This window comes from Rhinopithecus roxellana, chromosome 18 (genome assembly GCF_007565055.1).
Source record: "Rhinopithecus roxellana isolate Shanxi Qingling chromosome 18, ASM756505v1, whole genome shotgun sequence".
Lineage (NCBI taxonomy): Eukaryota > Metazoa > Chordata > Mammalia > Primates > Cercopithecidae > Rhinopithecus > Rhinopithecus roxellana.
This window is the reverse complement of record NC_044566.1, coordinates 53822701-53850673: the sequence shown is the minus strand read 5'-3', so window position 1 is coordinate 53850673 and position 27973 is coordinate 53822701. Positions and strand designations below refer to the sequence as shown.

General features: G+C 40.2%; 1 protein-coding gene across 1 annotated transcript in view; it reads left to right on the top strand.

Moving 5' to 3' along the window:
- The first annotated feature begins 1268 nt into the window (after positions 1-1268).
- FREM2 (FRAS1 related extracellular matrix 2) overlaps positions 1269-27973 on the top strand; it is a 196017-nt gene continuing 169312 nt past the window's right edge. Inside the window, exons 1-2 of the mRNA XM_010360807.2 lie at positions 1269-6444; positions 11621-11710. Of these exons, the coding sequence (XP_010359109.2) occupies positions 1269-6444; positions 11621-11710 (5266 nt within the window). The remainder of the gene's footprint in view (positions 6445-11620; positions 11711-27973) is intronic.

The window sequence follows — 27973 nt, the reverse complement described above, 5'->3', positions numbered from 1 at the left end:
CTGACTTCAAAACCTGCTGGCTGAAATGAGAGCTAAACTATTTTAGTGTGCCCTCTGGATATTTATCAATTTTCGTGGCATGCAAAGAAATGTGATGCTGACAAGTAGGTTTAGTTTGTGCTTGGTCTAATTACTGCGAAGAGAACAGAAACGTCTCTAATGACAGCTACCCTAACAGAGTCGGATTTGGGAGAGCCTGGGGCCACATTCCCTAGAATTTATTCTTTGGTGCAAGACTAGCGATTCTGATCAGACTGCATTTCTCACGCATTCCAAATCCCTTTTTTCCTTTTACTCTGTGAACCTCGGTTGCAAAGGAGGGGCTTGTTAAAAACTCACCAATCGGAGGACTGTGCCCATTGTAATTTACAAGGAGAAGGCAGCGTGGGGGCGCGCCGAAGGGGGCTGGGCTGGAGTGCAACCTGCTCTAGCTATGGCTTTTAATTCCAGCTGTTTTTTTTTTTTTTTTTTTTTTTTTTTTGCAAATATGCCCCAGAATTTCTTCTCAAACGCTCTGGGTATCGCTTCAAACTCAAAAAGCATTGCGTCTAACTTTCCCCTGGTTGTGTAAGTTTCCTTGAGAAATGGTCATGCCCTGCGCCGGATTTCATTGAATAGGGCGGAGGAGTGGGGGGTGGCTAAAATGGGTAACCCCTGGTCGCCGGCAGATGAAGAGAATCCAGGAGAGCAGTCTGTTCTGGCTTCTCTGCAGGAGTACCAGATCTATTAATACCAGCCCAGAGCGAAGCGCAAGCAGGGGTGGGCAACACCGGACCACTTCTCCCCTCACTTCCAAGACAACCTGTTGCGCCTCTATCTCCTCCCCTCCCCGCAGTTTCCCCGCCTTAGCCTCTAAGACCTGATTGGCAGAAATTACTACCCAACCCTCAGCTCCGCGCCTCCTTCCCCGACCAACGATTGGCCTCCTGGGAGGACTGGAGTAAGGGGGTGCGAGGGGAGGGATTTCCCTCAAAGCTCAGGGTCCGGGGACCTGGCAAGTAGAAGTGGAGTGATTCAATACTCCGCGCAACAGAGTCGCGAGCGGAGGAACTGGACGGGCTAGGAAGGCTTAGGCTCCTCCGCTGCGGCTCCAGCTCGGTCGGCGCCGCGCAACTTTGCCATCCTTCTGGCCCAGCCCGGGCTACAGGAGGACCCCGCAGGCAGCGCGCGGAGTTCCTGGCACTTCCCGGCGGTGTCTCTTGTTGTCTGCCCGGGGACTGACTTCGCATGCTCTCAGGCTGACCTGTCCAAGCCCAAACACCCGGACCATGCACGCAGCCGGGACTCCCGGGTTATCCTCGCGCCGGACAGGCAACTCCACCAGCTTACAGCCAGGACCGCCACCGCCGACCCGGCTGCTGCTGCTGCTGCTGCTGCTTCTCCTGTCACTGGTAAGCCGCGTCCCGGCGCAGCCCGCTGCCTTCAGCAGGGCGCTGCTGTCCCCTGGTCTCGCGGGGGCTGCAGGGGTTCCTGCTGTGGAGGCCATAGTGCTGGCGAACCGCGGACTCCGGGTGCCTTTCGGCCGTGAAGTCTGGCTGGATCCCCTGCATGACCTGGTGTTGCAGGTGCAGCCCGGGGACCGCTGTGCGGTTTCGGTACTAGACAACGACGCACTGGCCCAGCGACCGGGCCGCCTGAGTCCCAAGCGCTTCCCGTGCGACTTCGGCCCTGGCGAGGTGCACTACTCTCACCTGGGCGCGCGCAGCCCGTCTCGGGACCGCGTCCGGCTGCAGCTGCGCTACGACGCGCCCGGAGGGACGGTAGTGCTACCACTGGTACTGGAGGTGGAGGTGGTCTTCACCCAGCTGGAGGTTGTGACTCGGAACTTGCCTCTGGTAGTGGAAGAACTGCTGGGGACCAGCAATGCCTTGGACGCGCGGAGCCTGGAGTTCGCCTACCAGCTTGAGACAGAAGAGTGCCGCGTAGGCATCCTGTCCGGCTTGGGCGCGCTGCCTCGCTATGGAGAACTCCTCCACTACCCGCAGGTCCCTGGAGGAGCCGGAGAGGGAGGCGCTCCGGAGCCTCTCCTGATGGACTGCAAAGCTTTCCAGGAACTAGGGGTGCGCTATCGCCACACAGCCGCCAGTCGTTCACCAAACAGGGACTGGATGCCCATGGTGGTGGAGCTGCGTTCACGAGGGGCTCCTGTAGGCAGCCCTGCTTTGAAACGCGAGCACTTCCAGGTTCTGGTGAGAATCCGAGGAGGGGCCGAGAACACTGCACCCAAGCCCAGTTTCGTGGCCATGATGATGATGGAAGTGGACCAGTTTGTACTGACGGCCCTGACCCCAGACATGCTGGCAGCCGAGGATGCTGAGTCTCCCCCTGACCTGTTGATCTTTAACCTTACCTCTCCATTCCAGCCTGGCCAGGGTTACTTGGTGAGCACCGATGATCGCAGCCTGCCCCTTTCCTCCTTCACTCAGAGGGATCTGCGGCTCCTGAAGATTGCCTACCAGCCCCCCTCTGAAGACTCCGACCAGGAGCGTCTCTTTGAACTGGAATTGGAGGTAGTGGATCTAGAAGGAGCAGCTTCAGACCCTTTTGCCTTCATGGTAGTGGTGAAGCCCATGAACACAATGGCTCCGGTGGTGACCCGGAATACGGGTCTTATTCTCTATGAGGGTCAGTCTCGGCCCCTCACAGGACCTGCAGGCAGCGGTCCACAAAACTTGGTCATCAGCGATGAGGATGACCTAGAAGCAGTGCGGCTAGAGGTGGTGGCTGGGCTCCGGCATGGTCACCTTGTCCTTCTGGGTGCTTCCAGTGGCAGCTCTGCTCCCAAGAGCTTTACAGTGGCTGAGCTGGCAGCTGGCCAGGTGGTCTACCAGCATGATGACAAAGACGGCTCACTTAGCGACAACCTGGTGCTTCGCATGGTGGATGGAGGAGGCAGGCACCAGGTACAGTTTCTGTTCCCCATCACCTTAGTGCCTGTGGATGACCAGCCACCTGTTCTCAATGCCAACACAGGGCTGACACTGGCAGAGGGTGAAACAGTGCCCATCCTGCCCCTTTCCCTGAGTGCAACTGACATGGATTCAGATGATTCTCTGCTGCTTTTTGTGCTGGAGTCACCCTTCTTAACTACGGGACATCTGCTTCTCCGCCAAACTCACCCTCCCCATGAGACGCAGGAGCTTCTCAGGGGCCTTTGGAGGAAGGAGGGAGCATTTTATGAGCGAACAGTGACAGAGTGGCAGCAGCAGGACATAACAGAGGGCAGGCTGTTCTATAGACACTCCGGGCCCCATAGTACTGGGCCAGTCACAGACCAGTTCACATTTAGAGTCCAGGATAACCATGACCCTCCTAATCAGTCTGGGCTGCAGCGGTTTGTGATACGTATCCATCCTGTGGATCGCCTCCCTCCAGAGCTGGGCAGTGGCTGTCCCCTTCGTATGGTGGTACAGGAATCCCAGCTCACACCACTGAGGAAGAAGTGGCTGCGCTACACTGACCTAGACACAGATGACCGAGAACTGCGTTACACAGTGACTCAGCCCCCCACAGACACAGATGAAAACCACTCGCCAGCCCCACTGGGTACCTTGGTCCTGACTGACAACCCCTCAGTCGTGGTGACCCATTTTACCCAAGCCCAGATCAATCATCATAAAATTGCTTACAGACCCCCAGGTCAAGAACTAGGTGTGGCTACTCGAGTGGCCCAGTTCCAGTTCCAGGTGGAAGACCGAGCTGGGAATGTGGCTCCAGGCACCTTTACTCTTTACTTGCAGCCTGTGGACAACCAGCCACCTGAGATCCTCAACACCGGCTTCACTATTCAGGAGAAGGGTCACCACATCCTGAGTGAGACAGAGTTGCACGTGAATGATGTAGACACTGACGTTGCCCATATCTCTTTCACCCTCACGCAGGCACCCAAACACGGCCACATGAGAGTGTCTGGACAGATCCTGCATGTAGGAGGTCTCTTCCACTTGGAGGACATAAAACAGGGCCGAGTTTCCTATGCCCATAATGGGGACAAGTCCCTGACTGATAGCTGCTCCTTGGAAGTCAGCGACAGACATCATGTGGTACCCATCACTCTCAGAGTGAATGTCCGGCCAGTGGACGATGAAGTGCCCGTACTGAGTCATCCTACTGGCACTCTGGAGTCCTATCTAGATGTCTTAGAAAATGGGGCTACTGAAGTCACTGCCAATGTTATTAAGGGGACCAGTGAGGAAACTGATGACTTAATGTTGACTTTCCTCTTGGAAGATCCACCTTTGTATGGGGAAATCTTGGTCAATGGCATTCCAGCGGAGCAGTTTACTCAAAGGGACATCTTGGAGGGCTCTGTTGTATATACCCACACCAGTGGAGAGATAGGCCTGTTGCCTAAAGCAGATTCTTTTAACCTAAGTCTGTCAGATATGTCTCAAGAATGGAGAATTGGTGGCAATACTATCCAAGGAATTACTATGTGGGTGACCATCCTGCCTGTTGATAGCCAGGCCCCGGAAATCTCTGTAGGTGAACAGTTGATGGTAATGGAAGGTGATAAAAGTGTTATAACGTCAATGCATATAAGTGCTGAAGATATAGATTCCCTGAATGATGACATCTTGTGTACTATAGTTATTCAACCTACTTCAGGTTATGTTGAAAACATTTCTCCAGCACCAGGCTCTGAGAAGTCAAGAGCAGGGATTGCGATAAGTGCTTTCAATTTGAAAGATCTCAGGCAGGGCCACATAAACTATGTCCAGAGTGTCCATAAAGGGGTGGAACCTGTGGAGGACCGATTTATCTTTCGTTGTTCTGATGGTATTAACTTTTCAGAGAGACAGTTCTTCCCCATTGTAATCATTCCCACCAATGATGAACAGCCAGAGATGTTTATGAGAGAATTTATGGTGATGGAAGGCATGAGTCTGGTAATTGATACACCCATTCTCAATGCTGCTGATGCTGATGTTCCCCTGGATGATTTAACTTTCATTATTACCCAATTCCCCACTCATGGTCACATCATGAATCAGCTAATTAATGGCACGGTTTTGGTCGAAAGCTTCACCTTGGACCAGATCATAGAGAGTTCCAGCATTATTTATGAGCATGATGACTCTGAGACCCAGGAAGACAGTTTTGTGATTAAACTAACAGATGGGAAGCACTCTGTGGAAAAGATGGTCCTCATTATAGTTATCCCTGTTGATGATGAGACGCCCAGAATGACTATCAATAATGGACTAGAAATAGAAATTGGGGATACCAAGATTATCAACAACAAAATATTAATGGCAACAGATTTAGATTCAGAAGACAAATCTTTGGTTTATATTATTCGTTATGGGCCAGGACATGGCTTATTACAGAGACGAAAACCTACTGGTGCCTTTGATAATATCACACTGGGCATGAATTTTACCCAGGATGAAGTAGACAGAAACTTAATTCAGTATGTCCATTTGGGGCGAGAGGGCATTCGGGACCTAATTAAATTTGACGTGACTGATGGAATAAATCCCCTCATAGATCGTTACTTTTATGTGTCCATCGGGAGCATTGACATTGTCTTCCCTGATGTGATAAGTAAGGGAGTATCCTTGAAAGAAGGTGGCAAGGTCACTCTCACAACAGACCTACTAAGCACTAGTGACTTGAACAGTCCTGATGAAAACTTGGTTTTTACCATCACCAGGGCCCCCATGCGAGGTCACCTGGAGTGCACAGATCAGCCTGGAGTGTCCATCACATCTTTCACTCAGCTGCAACTGGCTGGAAACAAAATCTACTACATCCATACAGCTGATGATGAAGTGAAAATGGACAGTTTCGAGTTTCAAGTCACCGATGGACGTAACCCTGTCTTTCGGACATTCCGTATCTCCATTAGCGATGTGGATAATAAAAAGCCAGTGGTCACCATCCACAACCTGGTAGTCAGTGAAAGTGAAAACAAGCTGATTACTCCTTTTGAGCTCACTGTCGAAGACAGAGATACTCCTGACAAACTCCTGAAATTCACTATCACCCAGGTGCCTATTCATGGCCATCTCCTATTCAACAATACCAGACCTGTCATGGTTTTTACCAAGCAAGACTTGAATGAAAACTTAATCAGCTACAAACATGATGGCACCGAGTCAAGTGAAGATAGCTTCTCTTTCACAGTGACTGATGGCACACATACAGACTTCTATGTTTTTCCCAATACAGTTTTTGAAACAAGGAGACCCCAAGTGATGAAGATCCAGGTCTTGGCTGTTGACAATAGTGTCCCCCAAATCGCAGTGAATAAGGGGGCCTCTACACTTCGCACTCTAGTCACTGGCCACTTGGGGTTCATGATCACAAGCAAAATATTGAAAGTGGAGGACAGAGACAGCCTACACATTTCTCTTAGGTTTATTGTGACAGAGGCCCCTCAACATGGATATCTCCTCAACCTGGACAAAGGCAACCACAGCATTGCACAGTTCACACAAGGTATGTTTCATGTTTCTTTTCTTGGTTATCAAAGGACGTTCCAGGTCTTGCTTCCTGAGAATACGGCTTCACTGAAAGCCTCACAAACAGAGCATCAAATTAGAGTCCAAGAGAAGGGCAGGAAACAAAGGGGATGGGGAGAATACAGGGACTCACTTCCCTGGGAGGACAGCTCCCTTCTTGTCCTACCTCCCATCTCAGTGACCTTCATTAGAGGGAGTACTGATGTATTTTGAAAGTGGCGAGAATATGCTGCTGAAGCAGGGGGTGAACTTTGGTGAATTAAAATTGAAGCAGGCTTTCCAATTCTGTTCCATTTGCCATACCTATCCTCTGAGCATCCTCTGTGTTGTATCCTGCAGGTGGTTCATGAAGCATTTTGGCACCTTAATGAAGGATGTGCTTTCTAAATATTGTTTATTCACAGTGCTGTCATTATCAATTACCATTCCAAAAAAGCCTTCAAACTTAGGTTACTTTGATTAAATTTTAAGGGCATTGCTCTGACACAGTTTTGGTTGTTAGGAACTCTGTAACTAAAAGATTTGTTTACATTTATTTGCTTTTTTGATTTTTAAAATTTTTAATAATATTTCATGACTCAGGCAAATATTCATCCAGAGACATAAGTGATAAACACCTATCTAGAGTTATAACAGTGACATATAGGTACAGGGCATGCTACTAGGATATACATGAAAAAGGAAAGTATACTTAACGATGTATAAAATAACAATATATTCATCACCAAAATATACATCTAATTCATTATTGGGAACATGAAGATATGTAAACAAGATTAATAGAAGGGGGAAATTATTTCATCATTGTGAACCTCCTCTCCGACCTGTTACAAACACAGTAACAAAAAATGGTTGCCTCTGGCACCTGCGGTCTTTAGGCAACAGGGTGTTTCTAACCTGAATTTCCTTTGTGGGTGGACACAATCTGAGGCAGAAAGGACAAGTGTCGTATGCATTTAATGAGGGAAGGGAGAAGCCCATTCACTATACTGGCTTGGGAGTCAGGACTCTGTTCTGTAGAACGTGCAACTTTCATTACAGCGGGATTTGGGTTGCTTTCATGAAAATCTCACAATGTCAGAATGGACACTAGATCTTTCCTATGTGGGATCCGTAGGTAGAGATGGAGCTTAATCCCAGGGCATCCCAGTGGGGGTGTTCTTTTCCTGCAACTGTGTTGTACTCTTAGATAACAAAAGGTTTAATAAACATGGATGTAGCAAAATGCAGTGTTAAAATGAACTGCTTCTCTCTTTTAGGTGTTGGCAAATAGCTCCACACTCCAACCTCCTGATTCTTGGCTAAAAGCCTAAATGTATCCCAGGGCCTGCAGGGACAGGGAAACCTCAAAGTGCCAAGTGTCATGCCAGACCAGTAGGAAACTTTTATGTGAAGGCTTTCTGAGACTAGCGATGCCATGCCGTCTTATAGTGGTTTATTTTCATGGAAAGGGAAGAGAATGAAAGGAATATATTAGATAATAGAAAATGGTTCTTCAAATTACTCCTCTGACCTGAAAAAGAAATCTGATTTAGAGATTTTTTTAAAGGACTATTTTGATGGAGACAGGCAAATGAATTAATTTAAATTCTGTGGACTAAGTCCAACAGCTCACACTATTAGAATATTATTTCTGAAATTTTGAACTCTAAAAATTATGCTATTTCATTATAGGCAGTTGTTCTGTCTCTAACTGACTTTGAGTTACCATGATTAATTTTTATCATCTTTATAAATGTAGAGAAGTTATGCTTATTATGTGATGTGACTTTTTAAGAATTTTTAAGGAAAATTAGCACATTGCAATACAAACCAAAATATTGACTAGGGAAGCTGTTGCTATTTAATCCCACAGCACTCATTTGAACAAGTCAAGGCTAGAGTTTGATTCATAGCTGTTATTTATGGAGATTAGATAAGTGATTTAAAAAATGGAGAAAGCGCCATCAGAAAGCTACCATGGCTCTTCTTCCAGTAGGACAAATGAAAGCAGTGCTTAGAGTGAAGACTATGCAGTCCTTTTATTTGTTTTCGTTTTTACTTTGTCATGAAGGGATAAGGTAAACCTATATTTTGATGGATTTTCAATGCATTGAATTAGATCAAGTTAGCATAGGTGGCCAGAGAAGGTTATCCCTAAATTGATTGACTAAATGGTTCCCAGAAGAAAAAAATTAATTCCTTTCTAAAAGTTATCAAATTGATTAAAAGTTAACAATGTATGATTAGGTAAATTATGGATATCATTTATTTATTTCAAACTTCACCTCTTTCCCAAGTTGCCCCTGTTTCCCCCAGTCCAGATCTAAATTGCATGTCTCAAGTACCTGGATTTTTCTTCCCTACAATGAGTACGTAATGATATATTCTGTGGGATAATTTATAAATCAGTTTCAGGAAAGCAGAAATGTCTTCAAAGAGTTTGAACCAGATATGGTTGCCTGACATGTTAATGAACTTAGAATTAAAAGCAAACAAACAAAAAACTCATGGAATACTTTTGTCGATAAACTGAAACAAATTTAATGTATATTTAGCAACTAGAAGAAAACTTAATCTAATTCTTAGATATTTGCTTAAAAAAGATTACATTTTGGCTATCAGATTATCTTTCTACTACTTTTGTGTCTTAAGAAAGCTAGGCATTATATACATTTATGGTATATCTATGTTATTTGTAGAGGTGCCTTTAGAATACCAGTATGCTAATGAAAGTCTTTACTTACTTTTTTTAGAGGCTCCTTTTTGAACCATGAATTATTAATTAGTTATATGAAAAATATAAAAGGTTTTAGTATGTTCCAACTAATCAGTAACACATGCCCTAACTTGGAGGGAAAATTGGGTACTAGAGTGCCATATAGTTGCATTTATGTTCTCTTTATCTGAAAAAAAAAAGTTCTTAAAATTCTGTTTTGAAGTGAGGATTTATTTCTTTGAAACTATCCCTTAACGATTAAAATTTTGCTTAAGAAAACATTGATACAGATGCTGGGCATGCTAAACAGAGCCTTTTCTCCTGGTAGAGCCTTTAGATTTTCTTATGCAATTTGAAGGGGTGGGAACATTGGAAGAGGGTCTTCCCCACATGGCCAGAGGTAGTGGTTCTTGTAGTAAAAATGTGTTGTCGGCAGAGTTTACTGCTTTTTTTTTTACTGATAAAGTGAAGGTTATAAAATTAAGAATTATAGGAGTAAATAGGCAAAGAGTTGTGCAGGGGCTTCAGTCCTTACCCTGGCAGAAACATCATATATGCAAAGGTAGAGATAACAAGTGTGATCTACCACTCAGCCCTTTCATTTTAAATTGAGAAACATTTGTGCCTTTGCTACTGTAATATCCTAAGCAAAGAACTGTGGGAAGTTAAGATAGGAAAAAAAAAATCCCAGAAGTTTTCAGTCTACTGGGAAAGATAACCATACAGAAAGATAAAAGTGAAGCTAGGCAGAAAGTGTGGAAAGTTACAGTAGAGTTAGAAAGGTGGGACCCGGTTCAGTGGCTCACACCTATAGTCCTAGCACTTTGGGAGGCCGATGTGGGAGGATTGCTTGAGGCCAGCCTGGACAACATAGTGAACCCCCATCTCTATATTAACTATTTTGTTTTAAAAGAAAAATGAAGTGCTAAGGGAAATCAAACGTCTTAGGCATGTTTTACCTCCAAATACCTCTATTAGCAGGAAGGTACCATTAACTATAAAATCAGATTTTCCCTTCTGCAAGTGTTCCTAATAATGACTCACCTTTCAAAACTTTATGAGCCAGGGTAGAGCACACATTTTCCATCTGTAAAGTGGAGCTATAGAAATTTGTGGCGTCATTGGTCCATCCTAATGCCTTGCCTTACTTGAGATTAACATTTCGTAAAGCCATTGTCTTCTATATAAGCTGTTGAATTCTATAGCATGAACTTACTAGAGCTTTTAGGAGATGGAAAAACCACAGAACACACACTAGACAGATAAATATTACCTATCATTGTCATAGCTATTTTTAGCCATGATCTTGACTTTATGTAGTCTTAGAAAAGTCCAGATCAATTAATCATCTATTACGAGTATCACAGAACAAAATGATTTTTTTTTATTATGTTGTATGTGTGGCATCATTAAGGAAAGGAACTGGTGAGATGGATGAATAAGTTTAAAAATTGTGTCTTTGTAATGAAAACAAACGTATGCACGTGAATTTGATAGAGTAGGAAGTAACATAAGGAACATTTCTGAGGCAATATAACTTTCTGCTATGAATAAAGGTTTCCACTTTTTTTTTTTTTTTTTTTGAGACAGGGTCTCACTCTCTTGCCCAGACTACAGTGCAGTGGTGCAACCTCGGCTCACTGCAAACTCCGCCTCCCAGGCTCAAGCGATTCTCCTGCCTCAGCCTCATGAGTAGCTGGTATTACAGACATGCACCACTACTGCCCGGCTAATTTTTAATAGAGACAGGGTTTCACCATGTTGGCCAGGCTGGTCTCGAACTCCTGACCTCACATGATCCACCCGCCTCAGCCTCCCAAAGTGCTGGGATTACAGGCATGAGCCACCGTGTCCGGCCTGTTTCCACTTTTATTAGATGTTTTTTGTTCTCAACGGGGAGTCATCAGTTATTTCAATGTGTGTGACGTTTTGAAAATATCACCCTATTTTTTTCTCTCAAACTTTGGAGAGCTAAAAAATAGCCTGCTACAGCACAAAAAGTAAGAAAAGTTAGCCAGTGTCAGGGAGCAAAGCTCTGTCCTCTGTGGGCCAGTTCCCTACAGGGAGGCAAAGACGTGATTTCAAGAGTGCCAGGGAATCTGCCATGCCTCAAAATATCTTCCTTTCCACCTGTCATGGTGCCTGACATTCCATATTTAGATAGTCATTCCTTTGGTGCATGAACATGCAAGTACCACTGGGAGGGGCAACACCTTGCTATTATTATAAACTAACTCTTGCACTCTATTTATCTGTGTAAGGGATCAGGTTTCCATGGGACAGCTGAAATCTAGGGGCTTAGAGATCTGAGAAATGAAACAGCACTGTTTCTCTTAGGAGGAAAAAGGAATTTAAACATGTTTATAGGAAAACTAATAAGTCAATAAAATTTACCATAATGAATCATCAATTTTACTCTGGTAATTAATCATCTTGTTTTTTGGTTATTTTCTAGCTGACATTGATGACATGAAAATATGCTATGTCTTAAGAGAAGGGGCTAATGCCACAAGTGATATGTTCTATTTTGCAGTTGAAGATGGTGGTAAGTATTCCCCTCTCCTGGTAGTGACAGCAAGGAGAGAGACTTTTCTTGGTTTCTCTTTGATGACATTATTACAAGAAGTCTTTATCAAGGAGCATTTCGTGATCACCTAAATTTAACCTGGTATTTGCTGTAGACAATTTTACAATCTGACTATGACACAACCCTACTATGTGACAGCTATAGATAAAAGTTCTAGTTATATTACTTTTGTCTTACTATTTGTAAAGCACTGAAGAGAGAAATCTGGATAAATAGGATCTCCATGTCTAGTTGTTCAGATTACACCCTGCATGAGTTTGCCTACTTGAGTCAGTAAGAGGATGTTGGAATTCAGCTGTGGTTCCACTCATAGCCATGTGCTCACCAAGGTATAGCTGCCCAAAGGAGCTGTTTTTTCCTAATTTGCTCATGGGTTCTGTGTGGGTTAATACTGGTGGATAACATGTTGCATTCACCAAGAAATCAGTAGTAAATTAATGTCTGTTTTATCACCAATCGCAGGACTTATAATGATTTTCTTAGTTTGGGGGATTTTGTGATCTAGTCCAGCTAAAAAATTTTCTTGGTTAAGTGCAAAAAAGTGCAGAGTATAGGATATGACTTTTGAGCTAAGCCTCTTGGGCGATATTATTCTCATTACTCCCCCAGAACTGCCTGCCACTTCTACTTCGTTCAGCTTTGGATCTCTTGTCTTCCTAACCCTGTGGATGAGTAGAAAAACTGGTCACTTTCAGATTGCTCATAAAGATGTTTTTGTTCTTGCATGTTTTCTTGGGAAGCAAAATAACCTCCCCAAGTACACGTGTTGTGTGAACAGGACACCAGAACTGAGGGTATATGTGAGAGAGAAGAAAGAAGGAGGAGAAAAATAATTCATACTCTGTTATCTGTTTCCTTATGATTCTTTTAAAAAATGGCACACTATTATGTCGTCTATCTCAAAAAGACTGCATCCTTACCCTCCATGTTTTTTGAAGCATTACATATGATTTGTTTCAAATATCACTGGACACAGCATGATCACAGTTCTGAAAAATGTCAACTGTTGAGTGTGTGCCAGAGAGGCAAAAAAAAATGTGTTAAGTTGGGTTCAAGTGTTTGATTCCTACTACAAATCAGAGAGTCAAATCATGTGAGTGCCTTTATTTTTTTGAGTAACCAAATCATAGTTTAGTATTCTATGTGTTGATGAACGGGATCCTAGCATAAAACAAAGTTCTGAAAAAAAAAAAACTTTTTCTTGAAACTTGCTGCTCAAATGGGAAATTCTATTGTGACTAACTGTTGAGACCTTGAAATAATCCAAATCTGTGTAACTTATATCAAAATTTAAGGATGAAATTATTGGTTTAAAACACCATGTTTTATCTCTTAAGATGACTGAATAAACCTCAATGGTAAAAGTGTGACTTTCTGTAAAATTACCAAAAAAAGTTTCAAATTCAATGGCTGTGATTACACTAAAATATCCTGCACTTTTTAATAAAATATTTTGCTTTTTTTGCTCATACACAAACACACACACACATTATTTTACCTTAGCTGGGTGGAATGGTAGCCTTTACTTTAAAATTTTGGTCTCTATTCCAATTTTGGAAAACATTCTATAGTATCATATTTCAAAATATTAAGTGCAAAATATTAAGTGAAGAATGCTTAGCTGACGAGGCTGGGTTTATGTTTGAATTTGCTGAAAATGTGGCAAGACCTCTAAAGATTGTCTTTATGGAAGTAGGAACGTATCATTTTAGGAGTCTTTTTAGAGAGATCGTTTCACGTGAGAGATAAAAATTTCAGATTTTCTTTTTCACACTCTTCCTCTTTACTGGCATAACATTACCTATGGAGCTCAGGCAGATTTTGGCAAGCTGTTGAATAGAATTTCCTTTAATTCCTCTGATATAGGAAAACTGTCCTTTGACAGAATAAACACAGAGGCCTGCAAGATTAAAAAGTCACATTCATATCTCTAAATTGTTTTAATCTGATTCTTACATGTTTTTTAGGATTTTTGCATTGCCTTATAAATGTTCTAATGCTTGAATGAGAAGTGCAATACTGTTTAAACTTAATTAGCTGTAGTGATTTATTGTCATCTACTCTATACAGTGATAGTAGGCATATCTGTAAGTCATTCCAATAAAATATGAAATGTGTGAGTATTTCACCCCTGGGAAGCAAGTCAGGGCACACTGGCATAAAACTGAGAACTCTGTATGTCCAGCTTGCTTTCAATCTGATAAATGCATCTTCTTCGAATCAACGTGATTGGTTTTATAACAGTAACTATCTAAGGAAATTAGTGGGGCAACCATAATCCTTGAATAACCTTAAAAATAAAACATAATTCAATGTAAGGGATTTAGAGTAGGAGCAGAGATTGAGAAGAACAGAAGGCTGAGACCTCCTGTTTCAGATTTAATTGTGTTACCATGGGAATCTGGCTTGCCACAGGATTCTTCCGTTATGATGTAGTAATGGATTAGTTACTACCCATTACTAAAAGGACTATGCTTGGGAAAGAGTTACTACCTTTGAAGTTTTGGAGTGCTTTGGGACTTGTACCAAATGAAAGAAGTAAAGAGAGCACTATCTGAGCAATAGATAACATCAGGGTCTTTACCTCAGGGGAAGTCTACTGTATTTGGAGTTAATACACGTTGGTTGATATAGCACATGTCCACACACATACACAGATCCTTGTATCTTAGGGTTATTTCAATTAGATTTTAAACCTTCTATGTTATTTATCGTTACTTATGCGATTTTGCCTTCGTAACATCTCTGTGAGCAACAAAAACACAGCAAAAAAACACTTAGTATGATTTCTATTTGGCAGATGAGGAAACTGAGTTAGCAAAATAAGTAACTGTCCTCCTTCAAGCTACCCAGCTGGGCAACTAGAGGCTGCTTTCAATCTCAAATTCTTTCCTCAAACAATAATAAGTGATAACGTCCACACTTATTCAGGATAGGGATAAGAGGGGGGAACTCTTGAACTTTTCTGGGTTCTTCAGACCAACTTTCTAGGAATGTTTAATAGATGTGAGTGAAGTCAGAGTGGGATCTGCTTTTGGGATAGACAAAGAGCTTTGTGTTTTCTAAAGTATGCATTTTTATTTTAAAATGCTTTAAAAGTTGTAGAGTCCTAAACTTTGTAGTACTCTTTCTTGGTATCATAGTGTAATTCTCTTTTTAAAAACCTTTGTTTTAGGTTCAGAGGTACATGTGGAGGTTTGTTATATAGGTAAAGTCATGTCAAGGGGGGTTGTTGTGCAGATTGTTTTGTGACCCAGGTACTAAGTCTAGTACCCAATATTTATTTTCATAGTGTAATTCTTAAAATGATTATTTTATAATGCAGTATGTTTATTGGAATACTAGTAAAGAGCATGAAAATGTGATATCAGAATAAGGCACTCACCCAGGTGTTCTGGGCCAGTCACCATAAGTGAATGCATCGTTACAAAGTATAAGGTCAAACTCTGAAGTTCAGGAATCTATTCCCGCTATCTGTGGCTTCATCTAATGTGCTCGTGTATATATGTGTAGCACCTGCCTATGGATTTAGCTAACTGTCTTCCATTTCTTTCGGTTTTCACGCTTTATATCTTCATGAAGGTGACTTATAATAATACAGCCCTGGGAAATCCATTTTCCTTTGTTGATTACCTCTTTGAATTCTAATTCCAGATCTAGTACTCTGGAATTCTGTTGGGGGGAAATAAAACATTTATTCTTTTATCCTTTTTGTAGTCAAACATTTTTATCTGATTCTTTCTCCGTGTTCAACTCTCTGTAATTTTTCTATAAAGTATTCTAGCATGAAAGTGCTTTGTCAGGCCCTTCTAGTGCCTTATCGTGATGTGAAAGCTATTCTCACATAACTATTCCAGGCATGCCCCACCCTCAACCCTAATGATTGTTAATCACTCTTCAACACCAGGCTCAAATATCGTTTCCTCTCCAAAGTTGCTCCCAACATCACAGGGACAAAATTAGCCTCACTCTTTTTTATGCTTTTATCCCCAACTTTATTTACAGTAAAAATTCATATTATGATTATTTGCTAATGTGAAAACCTCCAGTAATAAGGAAGAAACTCCTTCATATCAAAAAAGGTATCATTAATCTTTGTACCTCAGTGCCAAGGTTGAGCACAAGGTAAATACTTACCTAATGTTAAAATAAATGAATGGATAAACAGGAGAAAAACAATTGCTCTCTTTTGATATAAAGATCAATTAAATAGTATTATAAGAAAAACTCCTGTAAACAATTCCCGGTAGACCCTTTGCATTCCTTTAGAACGTTGTCCTATCCTAGCATTAATTTAAATCCCTACGGCACCAGGAAAGTTTTTTAGTGAAGCTTTCACATTTTTAAATGCATGAAATTAACTAAATCAACTGCTGTGAAAATTCCTTTGAAATCTTCAGTGAAATGTACTTAAGACTGAAGTATTAACCACCAGTTCAGAGCTCATATTATTCTTAAAGAAGCCTTTTCAGAAAAAAAAAAAAAAACTTGCCAGTTTATGATTAAATAATTATACAATTTAAAATCTAAAAGGAAATAGGATTTCCTTTAAGTCACTAAAATTTTCAAGCCAGCAGGACCACTACTGTATTTTGAGTTACCCCAGTATTTTCTTGTGTGATATGAGATAACATTAGGACAGATGGAGAAGCAGAAGACAATGTTAGCAAAAAGTACCTCTAGTTTTTATTAAAAAGTCCTCATGTAAACTTTTAATTTTTTTGTTTTAAGTCTCAAAGCCTCAGCATCAGATCCAACTTGTTTCTTGATGGACTTAAGAAAAAATTAGAATACATGATCATCTGGCTGGACATATTGAGTAGGAGGAGTCTTATATTTGTATTCATTATGAAAACCAGCTTGCTGCTTCCTTATTTGAAACCTCTCATATGACATAGGCACGCAGTCTCAGTGAGTTCTGCCTGCTGAGTTTGGCATTGAAACTGGGGCGGCAGACATAATATCTGTGTTGGCCATTATAGTGTTATCTGGGCCACAGCCAGACATTTTTTTGCTGCTGTCTTTGATTATGCCTGTGGTGCCCTATTTTCCATCCCCCAAGATCCTTGATTCATATGCTATTGAAGGATATTATAAATAGTATCTTGACATAGTAGAAGCTGCAAAGTCATTTCTATATATGAAATGTCATTTAAGGTCAAGGCTTTTGAATTGTGCCATATTTGATGATTGACTCCTCAAACACAAAGAGACTACCAGAAGTCTTTCATTTTTAAAAGAAGGAGTACAAGTTTTTGCTTGAAAATGACCAACACCTTCGGGGTTTAAGGCAAAATAATTACTGATAATTAACTGGAAGGTAAATCAAGGGCTGGAAAAATAGAAATAGAGTAAGTAGAAAAGAGAGGTCTGAGTACAAGCATTAAAAGATTATACAGACATATTCAGCTCAGAGAAAAAAGCAAGCATTCTTGGCAATAAAATTAATTGCTAGTGACATGAGAACCAGAGGAAAGATGCTAGTGCCTTAGGGAGTTATAATAAGATGGTGAAGTAATGTCAGGCACTGATACAAATATTTTTAATCTGCAAGAGAGCACAAGGTCTACTAGAATACAGATCTTGGGAAAGAGTGTTGGCTACTGTGGCTGAATGTTTGTAAGCCTTTCACTCTTCATTGAGCAGTTCACAATAGGTCAAGTCATCAGGGTGTTTCTAGGCCAGATCCCTGCCTTTAAAAGCATGATTCTGTTAAGGTACCTGTACTGTGTGCAAGAACGAAGTTAAACCTTGTAGACAGAAAAGTATAAAGTCAAGTTTTTATAACTTTTAGATAGAAAAGTAAAACTCAATTTTATTTATTATTATTCTTTAGATTCATTCCAAAATTATACATTATATGAATATACTGTTTTCATTGGCTTTAGTTCAGAGGACATTTTTTTTAAATTGTTAAATCTTTGGGTGACAATGAGTTCTTGTTAGGAACATTTCTAGACATTTCACATGATTTCATATTACTCAGAACAAATGATAGTCACCCTTTAAACACTAAGCAAATCTTTCATAGGTGATTAAAGTACTATAATCTCAAATCAAATATTTATTTGTGGTGTATGTTAATAATTTGATAGTATCTCAGTCTATCTCTTTCCATTTGCTCTGATGGCTGGGAGAAGTGGAAAGTTGCTTTCAAAGGAGAAATACACAGTGGTAATTAGTATTATTCTGTATTTGCTAGAACCTAAGATAATGCAACAGATAACCAGAATGCAATGTAAAAGAAGGGTCAGAGTTTCTATGGTGACTCCTATTTGCTAAAACAAGTTTCCCTGTAAATTTATTGATTGAATTATTCAAGAAATATTTTTGGAGCACCCACTCACCATGTTTCAGGTGTCCGTTGGGATCTGGGAAAACAATGATGACTATTACAGTCATGATCTTTGACCTGAGATTCATCCTTAGGATAAAACAGTAGACAAATGAGTTAAACTTTGTTTAAAGTATTCTGACAGTTATAATTAAGCCACAGACAGAGGTACAGCTGTCAGGAAAGGCACCTGAAAGGTGGTATTTAAGTATAGACTTAGGACAGGAGAAGGGAAGAAGAAACCTTCCAGGTGGCAGCAAAAGCATGTGCAAAGGGACTGAACTTTGTGTGTTCAAGTCACCAGAAGAGCACCAGCATGCTGCAGCTCCATGAACAAACCAGAGAGGGTAATAAGATGAGGCTGGAGAGCTAGATCAAAGCCCAATGGTGCAGAGCCTTATATACCCAGGGGAGTATACAAACTCTCCAGGGGAGATTTTGTGCTGAAGAAAAGAGAACCCAGCTGTATTAATCAGTTTTCACACTGGTCTAAAGAACTGCCTGAGATTGACTAATTTATGAAAAAAAAGATTTAATTGACCCACCGTTATGCATGGCTGGGGAGGCCTCAGGAAACTTACAATCATGGCAGAAGATGAAAGAGAAGCAAGTACCTTCTTCAAAGGGTAGCAGGGGAAAGAGTGAGTGAAGGGAGGTGCCACACTTTTAAACCATTAGATCTCATGAGAACTCATTAACTATCATGAGAACCACATGTGGGAAACCGCCCCCATGATCTAATCACCTCTCACCAGGCTTCTCCCTCGACACACGGGAATTCCAATTCGAAATGAGATTTGGGTGGGGACACAGAGCCAAACCATATCACCAACTAAATCATTTTAAAGCAAGGGAGCATTGTGTTCCAATTTGTATTTTAGGAAGATGATTCTTGCAGCTGTAGAGGCTCTATAGGAGGGCAGCAAGGGGAAACAGGAAGATTGACATGAGACTGATCCAGAAAGACAGATGTCATATGGGAAGAATAAGGAATATAATGTTGGATCCAAATCTGTAAGACTTCTTGGTGGGTTGGAGTATACGGTAAGAAAAAAGGATACCGTAAGCATGATTCTGGGTTTTATAGCCAGCAGAGAATGGTGCTGCCATTTATGGAGATGAAATAGACTAGAGGGGCACGGGCTAGGTTCAAGGGAGGAAATTAAGAGGACATTAGAAACATATTAATTATGAGACCTCTTACTTCTTTGAAATGTATATACAGGAAGGCCAGCCTTTTGATCTTGCTTATCTTTTCTTCCATCACAGTTAGAAGCACAGCTTTAGGAGTGAGAGCTGGAACAAATACTGGTTGTGCCTCTTATCATAATTGGTGATGTGACTCTGAGCCAAGTGACTGAGACTTTCTGAGCCTCAGTTTCATTTATAAAGTTGGGATAATAATAGTACCTAGCTAATAGGGTGCTTTTAAAGATTAAGTAGATAATTCATGAAAATAAGATCATTCATGCAGCACAGTTCCTGTCACATAGTAACAACTGTGCAGGTAGCTGCTGCTACTCTAGCTACTACTCTGAGGGCTTCCAGAGTTACTCTGTTCTTTGTCTTTGTTTATTTCCCCTCCCTCCCTTTCTTCTTTTCTTCCTTTCTTCTTCCTTTCTCCTGTCTTTCTCACAGTAGCTGTCTATACAGTTAGACTGTTCATTTGGTGTTGGTAGAGAGATGGGGAAATACACAGGGATGGAAAGTCAAAACCTGATGCGCCCTTCTGTAGTGCAGCGTTTCAATGCTAAGGAGGCTTCCAAAGTTATTTCACAGGTTGTAAGTAGTTTAACAAATATTTTCATTACAAAAATACTAACAAAGGAGTTTTCACTATGGCCAAATAACAGAAATTTTTAAAAACCCACTGTATTTCTGAAGCTCAGCTTGCATGTTTTATTTCTCCTTTATAAGGGTTGAAGTGTAAACTTTATAGGCTTGAAGGTTAATACAGTATGTTGATTTGATTGAAATATAATGCTTCGAAACATCTGGGTTTAGCAAACATGAGGTTCAAAGGATAGTTTTGATTGCAAATCTCTAATACACTGAGCCATAAATGGTTGGAGAGACTGACTAAGTGCCATGTTTATTCAGGTATTGGAATTGCCTAAATGTGCTTTGCTATATAGAGAATGATATAGTCACCCCAGTGGCCAGATGCCCCATGTAGTCAGTATCGTAGAGAAAAAAGCAACTAAATAAATGTATCTTTGAGAAAAACTAGTAAATTTAGGCACTGAGAAGAGCTTGTAAAACTAGTAAATTTAGGCATTAAGGAACTTGAAATTCCTTATTGGGGTCATTGAAAATGAGTGTTGTGTGTATGTAGATACTCCTAACAAGTTCCTTCAGAAGCTCAATGTTGCTTATGGAAACAATTTGTAGTAAAAGAGCACTTCTTGATTTTATTTTATGAAAATGTAAACTCCTACTTTTCCTGAGATTAGAGGAAAACTATGTGCTTTTCAGAATCTTGTAATTTTAATATTTTTGTAAGTAATGATTGGGTAATGAATACATGTTTTTTCACAGCTACAATCACAAACTTTCTACCTGGTAAGTATTAAAGTCTTGTACCTTTCTGCAATATCCCAATGAGTTCAAAAGGACAAATGTCATACTTAATCCTCATTGCAAATAAGGAAAAATAAGATTCATTGAAGTTTAACTTTGTGACACAGTGATGAAGGCATGAATCACACACATGAATAAAGTATAGGTACTTTTGTTCCTGCTTCACAAATGTGGATTGATTTCATAATGTACATTTTCTAAAAGCAAAAACGTTTGTATAAATGAGAAGAAAATGTTTTCCTTAACATTCTGTTTCAGAACAGTTAGTGCAAGTTTACTAAGATTATTAATTTGTTAGTCTGGTTCTGCCCCTTTATAATAAAAAAATTGCCAAGTAGCTGCATATAAGCAATGTTTATTGAGGAAATATAATGTTAAAGAAACAGTGTACCTTCATAAGTTTTACACTTAGAATTCTTACATTTTTAGGAGAGAAGTTTCCAGAATGAATTATTCAGTTATAGCTAATTACCATTAGATATGATTCATTTTTTGCAGAGTATTAATATTCTTGGAACAAATAAAAGAAAAAGATTAGGGAATAAAATTATATAGCTATATTTGGTTTTCAACTTAGAACATCTTTTTCTTCATGTTAATTTCATGCTAAGCTTAGAAAATAGCAGCCTTCGTAGTAGCTTTTGATGAAGGAAGTGAGGACACAATTGTCCTCTTTCTGTTCCCAGAGAGCTCTGACTACATTATTGCAGGCTGAGAGAGAAGAAGTGCCTGCTCTCCATTCCTCTGCTGGATTCTTTAGCACAGGAAGGTTTAATCATTTCATCTTGGTAATGTGCCACCTACTACCTTTAACTCTACTTATCCAGCTGGTAGAGGCACGAGTTGAGAACACTAAAAACAGTGTTTTTAAGCATAGTTCAAGAGTGCCACTTCAGAAACTGAAAATAAACTTGTGAAACTGGTTGGTAGACTTCAGAAATCCCCAAGAAAGAAAAGAACCATTTCATATCCCCATAATTCTTCTCTTGCTGTACTTGATTTTATGCAGAAATAGCCAAAAATTAAGTGCATTGCATCACTGCTATAAAATTAAGAAAGGTAGGCTACATTTAATCCTTTAGGAAATTGTTTTCTTAATTTCTTCTTGCCACCTAACCTCAGGGTCATTTTGTTTCACCATCCATGTCCTCTCAGGTGCTAAATCCAGCCAGCTTTCCCTGGTTCCTGAATTTCTGTTGAGTGAGATTCCTACCCATTCTCCATGGCTATTGGTTCCTTCAGAAACGTATTGAAGTTTATCTTAAATGACGTAACAGATGTAAACTGCTTAAAATAATCATAGACACAAAGTAAGTGCTATATTCATGTTAGCCATTTACCCCCACTATAATATCATATGCTGTCCATGAGAGCCAGGATTTTTATCTGTTTCTCATTGATGTACCCTCAGTGCCTGAACACAATAAATATTTATTGAATGAGGGAAAAAAATTCTTCCAATGCAATTCTAATGGATCTCTTTATCTCTTGTTGCCTTCCCCTCTGACCTGGATACAGCTTGTTTCCAAAATTACCTAAAAATACAAATGTGATTTTAGACCAGGCGCAGTGGCTCATGCCTACAATCCCAGCGCCTTGGGAGGCCAAGGAGGGCAGATCACTTGAGGTCAGGGGTTCGAGACCAGCCTGGACAACATGGTAAAACCCTGTCTCTACTAAAAATACAAAAATTAGCTGGGCCTGGTAGCATATGCTTGTAATCCCAGCTACTCGGGAGGCTGAGGCAGGAGAATCGCCTGAACCCAGGAGGTGGAGGTTGCAGTGAGCTGAGATTGTGCCACTGCACCCCAGCCTGGGTGACAGAGTGAGACTCTGTCTCAATAAATAAATAAATAAATAAATAACCTTTAAAAAAAGTCTTTCCTCCCTTCTTCTGCCATAATTTTCTAAAGTGCAAATTTGATGTTGTCTCTACTTTATAACTCTCAATGTTTTGTTTTGTTTTTGAGACAAAATTTCTCTTTTGTTGCCCAGGCTGGAATGCAATGGTGCTATATCAGCTCACTGCAAACTCCGCCTCCCAGGTCCAAGCAATTCTCCTGCCTCAGCCTCCTGAGTAGCTGGGATTATAGGTGCTCGCCACCACACCCAGATAATTTTTGTATTTTTAGTAGAGTCAGGATTTCATCATGTTGGCCAGGCTCGTCTCGAACTCCTGACCTCAGGTGATCCACCTGCCTCTGCTTCCCAAAGTGCTGGGATTATAGGCATGAGCCACCGCACCCAGCCCCAATGTTCTCTTGTGTGTTAGACACAGGATAAAATTCAGACTCTTCTCATATTGTACAAACTGTGCAGGTCTGACCCAGTGCAATCACACTGCCTACTCAGGATTCCTGCACATGACATGCTACTTCATGCACACTTTCCTGTCTTCCTCAATCCCCTGCCCACTTCTTCTGCATGAGATTCAGTAGATATAGCACATTTTCTTTCTGACGCCTTCTACCCCATCCTCAGGGTCAGACACCTCCTCTTTGTGTTTCCCATAACTACTCATATTTTGATCTCAAAGCTAGATTCAGAACATTGAGGTATATTGATTTATATAATAATTTAAATCATTATGCCAATTGTAAAATATTATATATGTACATATAACTGTGTAAATATATAGACACATACATGTACACAAATACATGATTGCATACCAAGTAATGTACAGGGCAGAACAAATACTTAATCATATATAATATAATGTAAAAGGTTGTTAGAATATTATGCAGTAGAATATACTACATAGGTATATATCCCTACGTTATATGAAAATGCTTATAAGTGCTATATCATGGTACAAATTGCTCCTCAAATCGCACTGATAATTTAAAAATCTTTTATTCTGATGTCATCTTTTGTTTAAAGTGGCTTTCACAAGCTGAAGGATAGTTTCATAGGGCCATGATTTGGCACAAGATACTGTACCAGGTAACATTACCTTTAAACTGGTTATTATTAAGTGACTTATAGTCCCAATTGGTAGAAAATTGCTCTTAACATCAGTGATGGCCAGGCGCGGTGGCTCATGCCTATAATCCTAGCACTTTGGGAGGTTGAGGTGGGTGGATCACTTGTGGTCAGGAGTTCGAGACCAGCCTGGCCAAATGGTGAAAAAATTGCTCTACTAAAAATGCATGCATACATACACACACACATACACACACACACAAATTAGCCCGGCATGATGGCACACACCTGTAATCCCAGCTACTCAGGAGGCTGAGGCAGGAGAATCACTTGAACCCAGGAGGCGGAGGTTGCAGTGAGCCAAGATCGTGCCACTGTACTCCAGCCTGGGTGACAAGAGTCACAAAACAAAACAAAACAAAAACACAAAAAGCATCAATGATATTGGTCATGGTGCTAAATCTACTCAGCTTTTCCTGAATGAAAGCAATTACATTCAAACTATTTCTAAGACTTAAAAAATATATGAGACTTATATATTCAGTATCTCTATTTATAGATGAAGTCACAAAAATTATTCACTGGAATGCAAATTTTAATCAGGTGAATCTATGTACTTCAGGACCAATGAGAAGTGAGCCTAGGCATTTTGGCCTTGAACCCTGGCTCTGCCAAGTTTTAATTAAACTTTCTGCTTATCTGTTAACCAATCGAGATGCATTTCACTTTAACAATTGGTGTACTGGAACTCTGTACTGGAACTCCTTATCTACATTTGTGTTTACAAAGTTTCCCAACTGCAAGAGCTGTTTTATTCACATTTGTGTTTCTTCTTCACTGCTGACTCGCCTTAGTCACCACATGGCACTTAGTGGGAGGTCAATAAATACGTGTGGAGTGAGTCATAAATAAATGTAAAGCATAGGTGAATTGTTGATTTCTATTTTCTCTTAAAGTTGCACGTGGAGTAACTTCAGAAGTCAAGAGAAGAATCTAAAGGAAAACGGAATAGGCTTATCAGTTAAAAATAGTGTAAAAATAAACAGAAGCTTGTGCTTACTTTCTATATCTTTCAAGGACAGATAGGTGTATATGGACATATACTTTCCTGCAGTTGTTTGCATATACTTATATGGTGACATCAAACTCTTCCTCTTTATAAATGAAGTTGCTCTCCTTATTTGTACACCCCTAGGTATGTTTCTAGCGTAGAGATTTCACTTCCAGATATTCCAGCATTTGTAGATGTTGCCATTTCTTTGACTTGGTTCATGTAGTAAGCATATTGTACCTTCTTGATTTATGTTCTGGATGCTGTTGAGAATGGAGTGAGTTTATACCCTCGTCGTAATGGACTCACTTTACTCTCCCATTTCTCCGCATCACTTTGATAAAACTGAGACAACCATCAGTTCCCTTTCCCTTCCCTTCCCCATCTTCACCTCCAGCCAGTATGTATGTGGTAAAAGTAAACATTAGAGAGTCAGTTAAATGACAATTCATGTCTGTTTCATTTAATGTAAGACAAAGGTAGCACTAAGAGATAAAGTAGACTAGCAAAGCATTTTATACTAGATTAAAAAAATAAGTGATGTTACCAAATGATGTCATAAAGTAAACCTATCTGGAAATATTACTGAATCACTTGTTTTAAGATGCTGTCTTAGGGGTCTATATTTTTTACCGTGTTGTTTAAATATTCACTGTATGAACACACATAGTGAATGTAGTGAAAACCATGTGTTATAGAGTCTTTAGAATTCTAGATACCATATAGCATTTGATTTTTGATATTTCAGGGAATGGATTTTTTTTTACAAATAGAAGATTCCTCAAGTTTTAATGTCTTTGATCATAAGTGTATTATATTCATGCATAGTTTTTAAAATAGTCTTACTACTTCCCAAAAAATTTCAAAGCATTGTAGGATTTTTAAAGTAATTTTTTCTATGGAAAAACTGAAGTGAACCGAGTTTATGTAAATTTAAAAACCTGGATTAAAAATGTGTTCAACACTTTGTAATTAATATCCCCAAGCATTGAGAGTGACCACAAACCATTTTAAATGCAGTGGCTTATCTTGTGGGTTTCTGAGACTGATAATTTTTTTTTTTTTTTTTTGAGAGGGAGTCTCGCTCTGTTGCCCAGGCTGGAGTGCAGTGGAGCCATCCCGGCTCACTGCAACCTCCGGTCCCGGGTTCAAGTGATTCTCCTGCCTCAACGTCCCTAGTAGCTGGGATTACAGGCGCCTTCCACCATGCCTAGCTAATTTTTGTAATTTTAGTAGAGACGGGGTTTCACCGTGTTCCTCGTGATCCGCCTGCCTCAGCCTACCAAAGTGCTGGGATTACAGGCTTAAGCCTCCACTCCCGGCACCTGAGAGTTTTAAGAACTAGATGCAACAGAACAGAGCGGGAGCATGTGGTGTATACACTAGATGTGGCTAAGGGCTCTTCTGAAATACTCTAGAAAAATATGATTCTGCCTTGTTAGGTAGTTGCTTATTTCATAGTGATTGTATCACCAAGCCCAAGTTTCCTTAATATAAGTAGTAGATCAAACTGATTAGGCCGCCTTAGAATCCACCAAAATAGCTAAATACAAGTTTTGCTATATTCTTCTTTCTTCCTCAAGGACAATATATTACATAGACCCTTCAAGTATTTTAATGATCATTTAATATATTTATTAATTAGAATATAGAAAGCATTTTGTATGCATTTCAATTTTTTTCCTGTCAGTTGCCCTAAGGCGGGCAGATATATGTACACATTTTCTTTCTTTCTTTCTTTCTTTCTTTCTTTCTTTCTTTCTTTCTTTCTTTCTTTCTTTCTTTCTTTCTTTCTTTCTTTCTTTCTTTCTTTCTTTCTTTCTTTCTTTCTTTCTTTCTTTTCTTTCTTTCTCTCTCTCTTTCTTTCTTTCTTTCTTTCCCTCCCTTCCTTCCTTCCTTTCTTTTTTTCTTTCTTCTTGTTTTCTTCTTTCTTTCTGTCTTTCTTGTTCTTTTTCCTTTCTCTCTCGCACACATACACAAATACACACACACACACAAATACACACACAGACTTTTCCCGTGGGATTCCAGTGTATTACTATTTGAGAACAAGTTTTATACTTTAATAAGTCAATAAAATTTTCCTGGTACTAGTGCCAAAATTAGCCTCTTAGGAAATAATATAAAAAAAGGCTGAAAATATTTTATTACATTCTGACTTACTCCTAGATAGTAACATGATGCAGCATTTAATTCTCATAGCAATTAAATGCCTGTATCAGATGTGATTCTTCTGTCATCCCCATTTCTTTCAGTGGTATGTCTGTTCATTCAACTGTCTAAACATCTTTTAATTCTCCTCCCCCATCCTCTGTCCAAATAGTCCTCACAACCTCTATTTTTCATTTACAATATCTAATTTTACCTTCTTTTACATAACTTTTCTGGGCATCACCCTAGTAGCTTGAGTTACTGAATTATTAATCCAGTACTTTTCTAAGTATTGTTCTCTCTCCTGTCTTCCCAACTTCAAATTCCTCCACAGTGCTTCACAGAGGAAGTCTTTGCAGTTGAGAGAATGAGAACCCTGGATTTAAACTCAGAAAATGGGTCTAATGCTCAGTTTTGCCACTTATCAACAGAGTGACATCAGGCAGGTCACTTAACCTCCTGGAGCTCTTGTTTCCTCATCTGTAAACCTGAAAACATAATGTAGCAGTGTCTCAGGAATGTGACAAGGACTGTATGGCACCAGAATGTGAACATATAACCTAATGAATCTATAATGCATACTCTTATTATGGATATATTATTCTATAGCATCATTTTTCATCACCTACTGAAAAATCTTTGATTTTCTTGCTTTATCTACTGACTAGATTGTGTTATGTATTTATTACTCTAGCTCATGCATTTAAGGTCAGCCATTCTATGGCCTTAACAGTTTGCTCCATTTTTATCTCCTGTGAATTATCCATATTCTCTCTCAAATGGATTTCACCTATAGTGCTTATTTCACAAGTCAACATACATATTCATGCTATCCCTTCTCCAAAGTACAATTTCATGTTCCTCTATTTACTTTTAAAACACCACTCATACACATTAAATTCCATGAAACCTTGTTGTATTTTTTTTATCCCAAAGCAAGCTTTATTTTTTCTGTATCTAAACCAATGGTTCTCAACTGCCCCTCCCAAGATATTTGACAATGACTGGAGGCATTTTTGACTTACCCACTTGGGGGAAAGGGATAGAGTGCTACTGATACCTAGTAGGTAGAGAAGCCAGAGATGCCTCTGAGCATCTCACAGTGCAGGAGACAGCCTCCAACATCAAAGAACTATGGAGGCTACAATGTCAATAATACTACTGCTTGGAAGCCAGGAGG